General features: G+C 34.4%; 1 protein-coding gene across 5 annotated transcripts in view; it reads left to right on the forward strand.

Annotated features, from left to right (window-relative positions):
• LOC111602279 (cyclin-dependent kinase-like 1) overlaps positions 1-14477 on the forward strand; it is a 28889-nt gene that overhangs the window by 9469 nt on the left and 4943 nt on the right. The window contains exon 1 of one of the 5 annotated variants that reach the window (XM_023319277.2): positions 5064-5131. The exons of 2 other annotated variants lie outside the window; for them this stretch is intronic. In XM_023319277.2, the coding sequence (XP_023175045.1) occupies positions 5064-5131 (68 nt within the window). Of the gene's footprint in view, positions 1-5063; positions 5132-9878; positions 10004-13007; positions 13116-14477 lie in introns of those variants that run through there. 2 more of the 5 variants (XM_023319275.2, XM_023319278.2) reach the window with 2 other exon arrangements.

The raw sequence follows: 14477 nt of genomic DNA on the forward strand, positions 1-14477 counted from the left end.
AAGAAGTTGCCCCACCAGGAGAGAGACTAAAAAGTTCGCCACCACAAAAGTCAAAAGTGTTGCCAACCCGCGCCAAAGCCGCATCTCATTTCCACCTCTCAAAGTTGAGCCTTTTCCTTTCGTTTTTTTTTTTTGTTCTTTGTAGTCCTTTAAACTTTGGCTCGTTTACCTGCGATCGGCTGAGTGTGCGCGCCTCGAGTCGAGTATTTAGAAATTTATTTAAAACTTGCACCAGCAGCGCCTGCCGCTTTATACACTTTTTACAGGGTATTATGAAAGTGTGAGCCATTATGTGTGGCATTACTGAGACCTCAATGTGAATATAAAAATAATCGCCTATTCTAAATAGGTTGAACCTGCCTCCCCTTTCTCTCAGCTCTGCCCGTTTATTATTCTCGCAGATAGTAAAAAAGAATCAAACGTATTATATAACTATTAAGCATAAAACTCACATCTCGAGCAACAATATGTCACAATTTATAAACACTTATAAGCTTTCTACGTCCACAAGGGTATTATGTATTCGCCTTGTCAAGGGAAATCTCTCTGTCTCTCTCTCTCTCTCACACTCTCTCTCTTTCTGTCTTTCTCTCTTGTTGTTGTTATTATTAATATTGTCGTTGTTGTTGCTTGTTGCGGTTGTTGTTGTCGTTTGTTGCGGCTGCTGCCGCCGTTGTTGCTGTTGGTGTTGGCAGCATTTTCGTACGCCCAGTTACACGCATAAATTTTGTTATGGAACTTTTTGCAAGGTTGTACGTTGCTGGTTGCACAAGGACTATGCACGAGTACGTATACTGTTAGCAGTGAAAGTTTTGACGCAATTTTGTTGTTGTTGTTGTTGTTGCTGCTGTTGTTATACAACGTTTCGTTGGTTTTCTTTAGTTGCTAGCGGTGTTATTGTTAAGGTGGTACAATGAAGGCATGCAAAACTTCAGTTAGATTATGTTACCTGCACCCCGGTATAAAGTCATTGATTGTGTGCCAAGAGGCAGTATGAACGATGTGTCTGCACACACATCTTACTTAACTTTGCGATATTCTGAAAGGAAAAAACTATTAAATTGTGAGAGTAGTTGATGAAAGCAAAGATTGTGCTGCCGTATATCTATTCGGTATTAAATTTAAAGAGAATAAAGAAAGAAATATATAAATAAAGGTATTTGATTAAGCTGGCTTAAGAAATATTTCAAAATAATAATATATCTATTTAATAGTATTTTAAATTCGTCTAACCTATTTCTATATTTAAAAATACTTAAATAAACCTTAAAAATCCCGGCAAATTTGTGCTTCACCTCACAACTAATTCACGCCTCTGTCTTATTCAAATTCCCAACGATTTGCCTTTCAGTCACTACTTTTATACAGTTTTCTATCCATTTCCATTCCGTCTGCGGCTGTAGTATTTAGCATCAAGCCGAGCTGGCATAATGCAAACGAACTCTTAACTCTTCATAAGCTCGCTTATGTACAGTTTATGTACTTATGGATGTGAAATTCCCTGGGACATGCTGTACTCAAATGTTTTGGCCATATTAGACTGTCAGGCTTTAATGCAAATGAAATGCTGGCAAATGCAATGGCTGGCTGCTAAGCCATGGTTAGAACCAACGTGCACTTTCCTTTTTCGCATTATCTCCATGACATTATTTTCACTTAAGCCCCGGCAGCCATAAGTTGGGGCAAACGCAGAATTGTGCACGCAAAAACCTTGTAAACAAATACAATAAATTCCGGGCTTGGAAATTTAACGTACGAAATGCTCGCCAGCCAGCACAAACAGGTGTTAATCCTGCCTGGCCAAAAATGTGGCAAAGGGAAGACGGCGCCGCAAACTATGCAACAGCAAAAGCAAAAGTTTAAGCTGCTTGCGGTGAAAGAGAAAGAGTAAGACACAGAGAGAGAGAAAGAGAGAAAGAGAGCTAAAAGCGAGAGCCGAACTGAGATAATCATAAAAAATTTGTTGCACACGAAAACAATTGTACTCATTTGTAGCGTAAGCGAGAGAGTGTTGCAATGCGCGTAAAAGAGACAAGACACAGGAAGAAAGAGAGAAAGAGAGGCAAAGGGCGCCAGAGAGCGTTCGTTCGTAATTTGCATTAGGTTTGGTTACAAGTTGTTGTAGTTTGTCAGTTGTCCAGGCAACCACGCTGCTACACGCAGCGAGAGCGAGACAGCACCTATTGTTGTTGCAATTCTCGTTATTATTATTGTTGTTGTTGTCTAAGCAACTTGAATTGTCATGCATACAGCTGCTGCAGTTACGTTTTCAGCTCGTTTTGCTTGTCATTATTTAGTTTTAGCATACGAGCAGCTTTTAAAGGTTATCGCACATTGGCCACAGAAAAAAAAAACGAAAAAACCTAAAATGAAGCAAAAAATATTCGCCGCAAATGGAGCAAAGCATAAAGTGAAGCGAAAGCTTTAAATGCAAAGCCAAAGCGAACGCAACAAAAATAAACGGTAAACGGACAAGGCGAAAAGTAAAGTGTTAGTGTTACTGCTTGTGTTGTTGTTGTTGTTATTCTTGTCGCAGTTGTTGTTGTTTCTGGTTCGTGCAAGGGTTAAACGCATCTATTTTTTGCATACATCTGCTGACACCGGCATTTCCTCTAAGTGCTCTAGTGCAAATGTGTGTGTGCTTGCATGTGTGTGTTTGTTTATCTGCCTGCGTATTGGTGGCACATGCTACAACCGGTAAAAATTCGCGTTGCCATTAGCATTAACAGCGCTGTTAACAGCATTGCCAGCTTTGAAAAAGAAAAATAATGTTAAACATGAGTTTTAGTGTGCAAGCTCGTGATGATAATCATTGTTAGAGCAGCTCTAGTAACGGAACGTTAAATGTATTTTCGAATTACAATTTTCTAGTAATAAAGAGCATAAGCTATTCAGGTTATTTTATTCATAAAAAACATTTCAATTCTATGCGTATACTTCTAACATTTGATATGTAAAATTGAATAGTATTGAAAATTTTAAATATTTTCAAAAATACATATAAATACAACTAAATTTATAAGACGAAAATAATTAAATATATATTTTTCTAAATTTGTATATATATAAATACATATATTTTTGTATATATGTATATACATATATATTTTTTTTCTGATATATCTTTATATTTATATATCTATATATATCTTTTTATCTATATATATATTTTTAATATATTTTTATTTTTTTTAAATATATTTATAAATCGAGAATAAGTTCGAATCAAATTATTATTATTCATTTTCACTGAGTAAAGTCTACGCTCATTATAAATATATATATATATATATATATATATATATATATATATGAATGCCAAACTTTACTTATTCTTCTATAAAGGCGACAATAAATTAAATTTAATATTCATTTTTTCATTTTGCCTAACGTTGGAGTTGGGTCACAGCATGTTTATATAGAATCCAGTTTATTTTTTCTAGCTTGTTTACTCAATTTTTTATAGATACAGAGTATATATAGTCTGTATAATGTTAATATTTCTCACCATTAATCGCTCCTCATGAATGCAAACCTCGCCACAATTGAGGGCAATTTGAACTTTGGAATAAATAATTTGTATCTTATAAAGAATTAGGTATGCAGCGCTTAGCAAATCGGAAATTATTATTCTTTTATAATATCAAAACACTGTATTTATTACAACACAAACGTAATTTTTTCGCTCTGTTAAAAATTACTAATGTCTAATGCTAAATATTACTAATGTCACAAGTAGTTTACGTTATGCATAACTACTTTAGATTAAAATAATAACTATCTACGACTACTGCAGATAAATGGAAAAACTATATTCTAGTTTTTACGTCAGGTTTTTTATCGAACAGGCAACAATAATGATGAGATAAGCTTAAAACTGAACTGAACTTAGATAATAGACAATGAGTGATTTTCATAAAATTCAATTATTTCTATTATAACGCCTTATTGGAGCTTGCCACATTAGCAAGGGAAATTTCTGTACAAATTTGATTTATTTTCCACAATTCTTGTACCTTGAGCGCGTATTATGCAGTCGAATGGGCCCCATATTATTTACTTATTTTGCTTCATTTGTTCCACGCTTGCCATGGTTAATGTTTAATTAATCGATCTGTGTGTTTGCTGTCTATTTTTTGAGAGCACGAGCTTTAATTACATTCAGGATAATTGATTTGACCTTGCAGATATAACATCCTCTATATGCATGAGTAGACGTCTGACCTTGCTGATTTTATCAAATAGAATAGAATAATGGTTAGTATAATAATAGCAATCATAGGCATTGAATGTGTGATTGTTACAGAAACGGGCAACTAGTTAGATATCTATCGAACTATGTCAGTCGAGCAAATGTTTCTATATTAACAGGATAATCGTAGCAGCCCCATTTAAAGCGCATTAAAACGTGTATCTCTGCCCATTTCTATGGCGATACGCAGTAGCTCATACAATTATTACATGAATATTCGAAAACAAAATTCTAATTTGCTGGGCAACGCCAAATCAAGGCATATAGAAACTTTGCTCTGCACATGTTCACCGAACTTTGTTGTTTTTTTTGTTGTTGTTTGTTTTTAATGACAATGGATTGACAACGCAAAACACAAACATGAGCCACAGCTATAACAACACTATTAATAACTTAAATACAGCTAGAGCAACAGCTACAACAACATCGACAAGAACCCGAAAGCCGACAGCCGAGCCGTTGCCCATGTCAACCGTCGCTGACACCCCAACAAACCTCCTTCCGCTCCTTTATCGCGTTTGGCGGCGTTTTCAATGCCGCCGCACTGAAAATTCCGGCTACGACTCCGCCGTACTATAAACAAACTTTGTTAACATTTCGCAGTCGACCGACAAACCGTTTTGCCGCGTCATTTTCGAGACACGCGTGTGAAACCTAATCAAAAGTAATAAAAAAAAAATTAAAATAAATTAAAAATAAACTAAAATGAGGGCAAAACTAATTGCAAATTATAACTAACAGCTAAAAACAATTAAAAATAAATAAACTACTATTTAAAAGACAATTTAAAGCTGTGTACACTCAAAGGTCTATGGACAAATGGTTTGGAGAGAAACGTCTATGGCTGTTTGGTAATCATCTTCCACTTCTGCCCAGAAGGTGAGTCGATAAACTAATTAAAAAACTTTTGCATTGTAAAGAACCAACTCCAAATCCTTGATGTGCTCGAACTCAGTGTCAAGTTGTAGATTGGCGCATTGATAATTGCCATTGCGGCTAAATAGTCCCTGACTTTGTTTAGCTTTAACCTTAGAGAGTTGCCTTGTCTAACAAGTTGTTAGACACGTTAAGTGGAAGTCAATCAAGATAAGCGAGTGTATAAATACTTGCAATATATGAAATGCAATTGCTGGTTATACATATGTTTCATTTAGATAACCAAATCAAGTCAAATGTAATTGGGCAATATAATTACGGCAGGATATTGAGAGTTTATCAACTAGAATAAATATTTTATTTGTTAAGCATAATGATGAACGTTATTTTATATATATTAATGAATATTTTATAAATAAATTTGTAATGTATTTATCTTGCAGAAAGTCAAAAATACTTTGTACATGATCTAAATATTGTCTTTATTTTAGTATAGCATAGAAATCATCAGATACAAAACCACATTCAGTTTTTATGAATGCTTAAAATTTCCTAAATTTGCTCGCAGTCAGTCTTTTCCTCTTTTTTATATCTTTTTCTTATCTATATCTTTAGCTTCACATCACAAGTGAAAATATTAATCTTAAGATTTGTCTCTTTAAACTAACCAGTTGCATATGCACTTGTGCATATATATATGCTATATATAATAATCCATAGCTTAACTTTTCGTATGGCATATGTATTTCTACATACATGTTTAAGGCATCGAGTCCGTGTCTGTGTCTAGTCTGTGCTGTGCTGTAAATACACTTTTATGCACTTATGCAGACATAAGCTGAAAACATTGCTTATTAAAACAGATAAAGAAGGTTACATATACAAGCTAATACGATTCGCCGCGAATAAAAACATCTCATGTAAGTAGATAAGTTATGACACTTACAGATATTGAAACGAGTTGGGAATGCCAGAATGAGATTGGTTTGTATGCCGTGTATGTTTTTGTATGAAAGTTAATTACTCAAGGCGAGCTAAATATATATCAAAGAAGGAATTTATTTAATTACATATACTGTAAATGATAATTCAAGTAAAAGTTTCTTGAGTCGCATATTAGTTAAAATTAATATAAGATAATGAAGCTTTCACAATCTCCAATCTCAAGCACATCAGTGCTGCTGCGGTTCAACGAGACAATATAAGCAAGCAATCAGCAAATATTACTGCAAGTTTTACTCTCTCACACACATATTTGGCAGACGAAAAGACACAGGAGTATCCTCTATCCATCACACTGACCAGCTTGCTTCATTTAACTTTCATCTCAATATTGAAATACCGCTTCACCTATCATTCGGTAAACTAACTAGGAAACAATTTATATATAAAATTTAATTTAATATATAAAACACTGAAGCAGTTCAGGGCACGGCTGAGTCTCAATCTCTTCACCACTTCCATTTTTATTACTTCTAAATTGTTTTGCTTTTTAATGTATATTAAACATACTTTATAAATTTATGCACACCGTTTTTAAGTTATTTTTTTATTCAGCTTGTATTATTTTATTATTAGTATTTATTGTTTTTTAATTTTGTTTTCAATTTCAAATAAGTACTTTAACATGACTCAGAAAATAATTAATTAATATAAATATAAATTAATAAATAAATTAGAAAATATTTTTAAAAACAAACTATAGCATAATTATGTGCAACAAATAAAAAATAAATAATTAAAATATTTTTTGCTTAAACTAACTATGGTTTTACCATCAGCAGAATAACCAATGAATTCAAACTATTTAAAACTCAAATTTGTATTAGTTTTCTTTTACTGGCCCATTCAAAGAAATCTCGCGATTCCGCCAATATTTAATAAATATTTCGTCGATGGCCAAGAATTACTGCAAATATTTGAAGCTCAGTGTGGAGCGAAGTCGTTAAGCAGAATGCTTAAAATGATTTCAATCAATGTGAATATATAAGAAAAACTTACTGAACGAACTGCATGGAAAATATTTTCCATATTTTTCTTTTTTGTTTTTTTTTTTTTTGTGTCCCGCCCGCAGTTTTTATGCAGACGCGCTCGTTCGCGAATGGCGTTGACATGTGAGCGGCGCAAAGGTTTCGCCCGGATGGCTGGCCGGGTCGACGAGCAGGAAAAAGCAGAAGAAGAAGCATTAAAAACCGCTAAATCATCCGCTGCCGCTGCCAATAAGTATGCAATATTCCTTTTGAGCTGTTTGTCTGGCTGTCAGTCGGCTCCCAGATAGGAACTCTGCCCCACTCACTCATCTCGCACTCTCTCTCCCCTCTCTCTCTCTGTCTTCTCCCACATCGGGAAACCAAACAAAAAAGTCAAACAAAGCGATGGACGCATATCAATGCAATTTGATGTCTGTGTACTTTTTTCTGCAATTTTTTTTTTTTTTTCTGATATTTCTTTTTTTTTATTTATTTTTTGCGCATATTCCTTTTGATTGAATTTCAATTTGATTGCAGTTTTTTGCGGGTTCAGTCTGAGGTTCGTTTTTCGCTCGGGGTTTTGCAATAGTTGGTTGAATAGTTGGTTGCTCGCTTGTTTGGGTTTTGTTGGTTAATATTTGGATTTGTTGCTTTTGATGTGGCTCATTTTGTTGTCAGCATTGGCAGCTAATTGAAGAGTTTCAGCACGAGTTTTGTCAGGGCTTCATTTTTGTTGTACAGCAACTAAATTTGTGCGCCTGGCAAATTGCATGAATTAGTCTAATGGGAAATTGATTGCACAGCTCTGATTAAATCATTCTTTAAATGCTGTAAATAACACAAATTACAAATTAATTAAACAATTTAATTATATATTTAACTTTGTCAACTTTAAATAGCCCTGTCACTAAAATTATATTGCTTAAGTAAAAAATGATCAATAAAAAATTCACAACTTTTAATATATTTATTTATATTTATATAATACAAATAAAATTCCATTTTTATGAATTATTGTTTAATTAAAATTTGTTGACAATTATCAAAGTAGTTAAGAATTTTTAAATGAAAAGGAATTCAGCGTAAATTGTGGTATTTTAATTCCATTTTATGTTGCTATATTTATATTTTACTACAGAACAATTTAACACATATTTGAAGTGACATTTGTTTAAACGTTTTTTATTTCATGTATATAGGAATTTACAAATTTTAAAATTTTTTTATAATATTATCATTTAAGTATGTTGCATGGATTTTAATTTAAAATATTTCTGCACCAAAAAATGTTAAAAAAAAAAAGAAACTATAAAGAGCCCCCACATATATTTAAAAATACAATAATAAATCCTCAAATTTCTGTATTCATATAAAATTGGCATGTTTATATTATATATATTGAATCGCAGATATTATATAAAGCGATGATTTCCTCTCACTCCTTCAGTTGTGTTTTTGTGAAGCTGAGAGTTGTAGAGAGCTATATTAGTATTATCCGAGTGAGTTTGCTTCTTAGTTGTACGCTTCTCAATTCAGCCTAATATTGCTGTTGCTGTACGTAGTCCCGGATATGGCCAAGTGAGAGTGAGATGGCTATTTAGGCCATTCTGACAGAGTCGTTATGATTGCCAATGGACGAAGAGAGGTCACTAGAAATTGATATTATGGAAATTAACTTGGTTTTGAAAGACACCGGGAATTGATTATTAGTTATTATTAGATTATTATTAGGTGGCCAAACTTGCTCAATATGCGACATATAAAAGTTAATTGATTTTGAAAAGATTCGGAAAAATATTTCCACTGCTCTGAAACTATATAGATATAATTTAAATAATTATGTAAGTATTAGAAACCTTCGAGCTAACGTAAATAAATTCGAACTAAATTTCTTGAATAACATCCAAAAATAATCTTCGAGTTGTCTGGCATTGCTGACTGAATTCAAATTGAGTATTTTTAACAAAAATAATTTCACAGGAATTTATTTTTTACAAGCAAAAATTTTTCTTTTATGGAAATATCTTTGCAAATATATAGAAAAGGCTAATAAAGCTGTCTGTTTGACAACAATTCTTTGTTCGTTATAGAGCAGTTCGCCTGTATACATTCATAGATATATAAACATATAGATATTAACTTTGATTTCAACTCAACATACAAGTAGCTGCACTCTCAACACACTCACGCCATGATTTTCATATTCAGAGTCGCAAAGCAATTCCATTTCACTTCACACTCAGCACTTCCCTTCGATATTGGCCCCTACCCGACTGCGGCAGCTGCCTTTGCTGCTTTGGACTTTCATGAGCTGCATTTTGCATGCGCTGTTTTTCCCTTGAATCTGGTTTTTTTTCGACTGCCTCACTCACAACTCTCGCTCTCTGGCAACCAGGCCGGCAGGTGGCAGCTACTTGTGCTGCCTGATTCATTTGCATGCCGGCTACTTCTGTGTAGCAGCTGTTTAGTGACCCCAAAAGGAGGGAAAGAAATAGTGAAATGGCGACGCTGCCAGCACGAAACACGTCATAGCCCAAGCATCAAACACCTGGGCCGTTGTCAGCAGGTTCGAATGGGGGAAGGGGAACAGCTTGGAAAATGGCAAGTCGTGCATTAAATATGCAACATGTCCAATGCATTTTAAAGCACACACACATATATATATATATATATATGTCTATATCCCTATATCGATAAAATAGATAGAGCGATGGCGTAGTCTACATTTTGCGCTGCTGTGGTGCAAACGTGTCTTATTCTCGGTTCGCGTTGAAATAATAATGTTTCACAACTATTATATACCGCAAGCGTTTCAAGACTCGTTCCTCTATCGGCTCATACAAAAGATACAGGTGTGCCAGGAGCCAACTCTAAATGCCAGACACCAACAACCACAGCACTACAGGTAGGTCGTAGCTCGAAGTTCGAAGCGAGCAAAACTTTCGCCATTGGCTTACTCGTAATTAGCTTCGATAACTTTTGGGTCCGTTTTGCCCAAAGCCCCCACACCTAGACGGAAAGTGAAAAACGCTGTGCAGAAAAACTTTACGCCCAATGACATTTAATCCTGGCGCACAGACACGCCCATTCACTCACGCTGTCCTTGGCCTTTTAGCCTACGCATGCCATGCTGTCTGCAGCCCGCAAGTATGCAACACTTTTCTCTTCTTCTCTATTCGATTTTACTGCCGTGCGTGTGTGTGCTGCACATTTGGCATTAATAGCTTGTTATTTATTGCACTTTTGCCCACGTCAAGGCCACATCATCTGCCCCCCACCCTCACTCCCTCACCCCGTTATGCCTTTATGCTAACCAAATACCCTTACCATTTCCATAAGTTCGCATATTCGCAACGTTGCCAATTTTCACAGCTGTCTGCCGCATATAAAGTAAAATAACAAATAAAAATCTTGCACGCACTCGACTGCGTAATGCCCGCTCAAAGATTGAACAGTTGAATTTATATGAAATCAAAGATTTATTTTTGAAATGTGATTCTAGTTCGAAAAGTATGGAATATGTCATCTTAATCGATTTGCCAAACTCCGTAATCCATAGGGAAGCTCCATACATATACGACTTTTATATCCAATATACGATTCTTATTCAAAATCGATATATAATTTATTTCACTTGCATTGTCATAACAACTAGCAACTAGCAAAGAGGTGCTTCAGGGATGCAATCTATTTATAATTTTATGTTTCTAGTTACGATTAGAGTTCCTTATATTTAAGTACATTTATCACATATCAAACCTATACTGTTCAAAAACCCATATACTGTTCAGCACTTTCCCGAACGGGTATATCAGTAAACTTTTTGCCAAGCATATTTATTTATATTTTTGAGCAAAAAGTTTTTCGTTCTGCAGCTTATTTTTAAGCCAGCTGAGTTTTTTTTTGGCATTAACAAAAGCAAAAAGAGTGCTTAGCAAAAAGGTCAGTTTGATGAGGCTTTGTTTGAACTTGAAGTGTTACGAGATAGCACAAATTGGCGTATTACAATTGCCAAACATATTTTCTGAAGCGAAAGCTTTGGCAATCTACGTGAATGCTAATTGCAGCAAAAGTCAAATATAATTCTATTCAGAATAGTTAGACGTTTGCCAGTGGAAAATCAATTGTTATATGAATTTGTATAGAATTGAACTTTTTGTGACATTTAGGCATGGCTAAGAGAGGGTAGAAGTATAGAGATAGACAGATGGGCATGACTACTATAGTTTAGTTCCTTAAACTTGTGCATATGTATTTTTTTATAGATATAAAATAAGTAAATATATGGATAAATATATTTATTTAATAATTATTTGAGCAGAAAAATTTCCTTATCTTAATTATTTCCAAAAAAATTAAGTGTAGAGTTATATATCAGACATCTCATTTACACTTCAGTAAACAATTAAGCACTTGCGATAACATGGCCATGAACCAATAATAAATACATCAAGCAAAGTTTAGAGGCATGAAAACTCTTAATATAAATATATATATATATAAATATATATATATAAATATATATATTTATATATATATATATATTTATTTATTTATTATGTATATTTCTCTGTTGATAATTTTGATAGTAGGATAAGATTCGTGTAGAGTTCTGACTGGCTCATGATAAAAGGCTGATTAAGAGTTTTCATGTTTCATATATATATATATATGAGTTTTCATATATATATATATATATATTTTTTTTCTTTAGAATTTTTAGTTGGATTTTCTTGAATGTTAACAATCTACAGGCAAGCATTTTTGAGATGATATGGCTTCTTCATTTTTAACTTTAAGAAAAAGCAATTTAATAATAATTGAAAATAACTTTATCTTTATTGAAATATATATACCTGCCTCACGATAGTATTTCACTTAAAATGAAAAAATTTTAAACCTCTCTCACTCTAGACCTCTACCAATTACGCCATCCAATTAAATAAGCAGCTTTCGAATTCATTGTTAACTTCACTCAATTATTACTTCATGCTGCAGACATCGCTCACTCGCATTACCCGCCGATTCTGTACTATACAATCAATATAACAACAATAGGCTCGGTCGGCCACTTGACCAAAAGTTGAACAGCCGCTGGCAAAGTGTCGACTATTGAACCCAGCACAAAGGGAACAATGTGGCCAAAACTCTCGAGCCTCTGAAGGCGAGGGATGGTCGTGTTAAGAATATAATTAAGAGCCATGAAAACGACTACAATTACACGTAAAAAATGGCAGGAAAATCAAAGCAACTGCCATGGCATATACTTCACAAACAGAACGTTGTAAAAATAGCCACAAAAATTGGAAGTGTGCGCCCCGCGCGCCCGCAACGATTCTCGTATAATTATGCAAATTGAATTGCGCGAATCGCTGGGACTTGTTCAAATGCCCCCACAGATATAGTCAGTTGAGCAAAAAGGGAAAAAGAAAACAAAAAGGTCAAAAGCCGTCCAGCGTATTGGCGAAATTAGAGGGCTCAGGCAATAGGAATTAAGCAGGCTTTTCATTTGCTCTCACTCCTTTCTCCCTCTTTCTGTGCCGTTCTGGTACAACGCTGCGTATGCGTGACATTGTTTAGTAATTCATTTCAGTGGGATTTCAATGCATTTTTGAGTATATAGTTAACGCGTTGTTAATGCCACACGCAAACGTAGAACGAAACGCGGAAGCGCCAATGTCCAACGCGGCGTATGTGCAATGTCCGCAAATGCAATCGAATTTCTCTTTCTTGTTTTTTTTTTGTGTTGTTGTTTTACTTATTCGCGTGCCCGTTCTTGGCGTGTTGGCCATTTGGCTGGCTTGGCCAAATGTTTGGGCCAGAACTTCAACTTCAGTCATTTGCCGGCTCTTGGCGTTTCGACATCGTCTCGTGTTCCCACTTTTATGTGCTATCGTTGGCGCTAGTGTCTTTATTGTCTCTACTAAAGAGTGCAAGGTGATAAAAAAAGAATATATTGACATTACGACATTCACCATGAAAATGTTTGAAATATCCAAGTTGTTTTCGCTGCGAAGGTAAGACCCAAGTTCTTAGAATATTCCACAAGCCATTTTAGCGAGAATTTAGAGAAGTAGTAGGCTCCCTAGCTTATTAATGCTATTTCAGCTACTATTATAAGAAGTTTTCTGTGAATTGTACTTTCATACTTCATAATTCATATGATTTTCACAAGAAAATTATTTATTAAAAAATATAATAAAATATAAAAAGAAATATTCTAATAATAAAATTAAATATATTTTTAAAAGCAGAAAAATAATACAAAAAATAAGATTTCATACAATAAAATAAAATGAGCTCGTTTCAGAGAAATTCTTTAACAGAATTTCCACATTTTATATTACATTTTATGCTGCTTAATAATATGATACTTTAATACTTGTGCTCCAAGTAAATAGAGCATATTGGTCTTAGTTGGCAGCACAGCTGTCTTTACTTTTATTGAAGACACAAAGTGTATATTTGGTTAAGTTTAAAAGAGTAAATGTTTCAGAAAATCTAATGATTATTTATCAATCATTGAAATGGAGTAAGCGGTGTTTTTTTTTTGTATATATGTAAAAGACAAATAGTGGGGGCGACGACTAGATAAGTACAAAACTATTCGGTTGCAGATCGTCTTATAATATTGATCACACGCTGATGTTGCTAAGGCACAGAGATTCACTTCACAAATTGTAGAATTCTCTAAAAGTTCGTACAAGCTATAAGTGCTTCATATTCTGAAAAACCATCCACATTTAAGCTACTCCAGAATTGTTTATTCCTTAGCTTCAAATCAAAATTAATAATTATTATCTACAACTAGGCTCATAAGAGTTACTATAAATAATCTATAGAGTTTGAGAAAGCGAACTGGAAATAGTAACAAAAACTCAACTCCCACTCGACTGTCAGGGTAACTCCAAGTCGGACACTCCCTACCGATTCCGATTTGTTATTTATTAACTGACTGACAGTTGCATGCCTCAGAATTCCAATTCAACATTTCTCATTACAACATATCATATTTAATCAGTCGCACTTCACTTTTAATATCTTTTATTAACTATTTATTTGTCAATTAATTTGCTGCACGTTAAATTTGTGAAGCACTTTTTGTGGAGCTTAATTCCAGCTCGTAGCTGTAATATTTCAGCGCATTATGCCATAATTGCACAGTGAAAATGCCAGACATTAATAAATCATATTGCCTTGGCTTTAGCGGAGCACAAAGAACTTCTCATGCCCCATCGAGACAAGTCGCTTGCACTGCTGCACCAGTTTGATGGTCTTCCCGAGTTCAGTCTACTTTCTGGCTGAGTCGAGAAAATATCACGTGTAGCACAGTTTAAGGGGCATACGCCCACAGTTCCCGTTTTAGCCAGAAGCGGCGA

The sequence above is a fragment of the Drosophila hydei genome, unplaced genomic scaffold (genome assembly GCF_003285905.1).
Source record: "Drosophila hydei strain 15085-1641.00,03,60 unplaced genomic scaffold, DhydRS2 tig00000149-arrow-pilon, whole genome shotgun sequence".
Classification (NCBI taxonomy): domain Eukaryota; kingdom Metazoa; phylum Arthropoda; class Insecta; order Diptera; family Drosophilidae; genus Drosophila; species Drosophila hydei.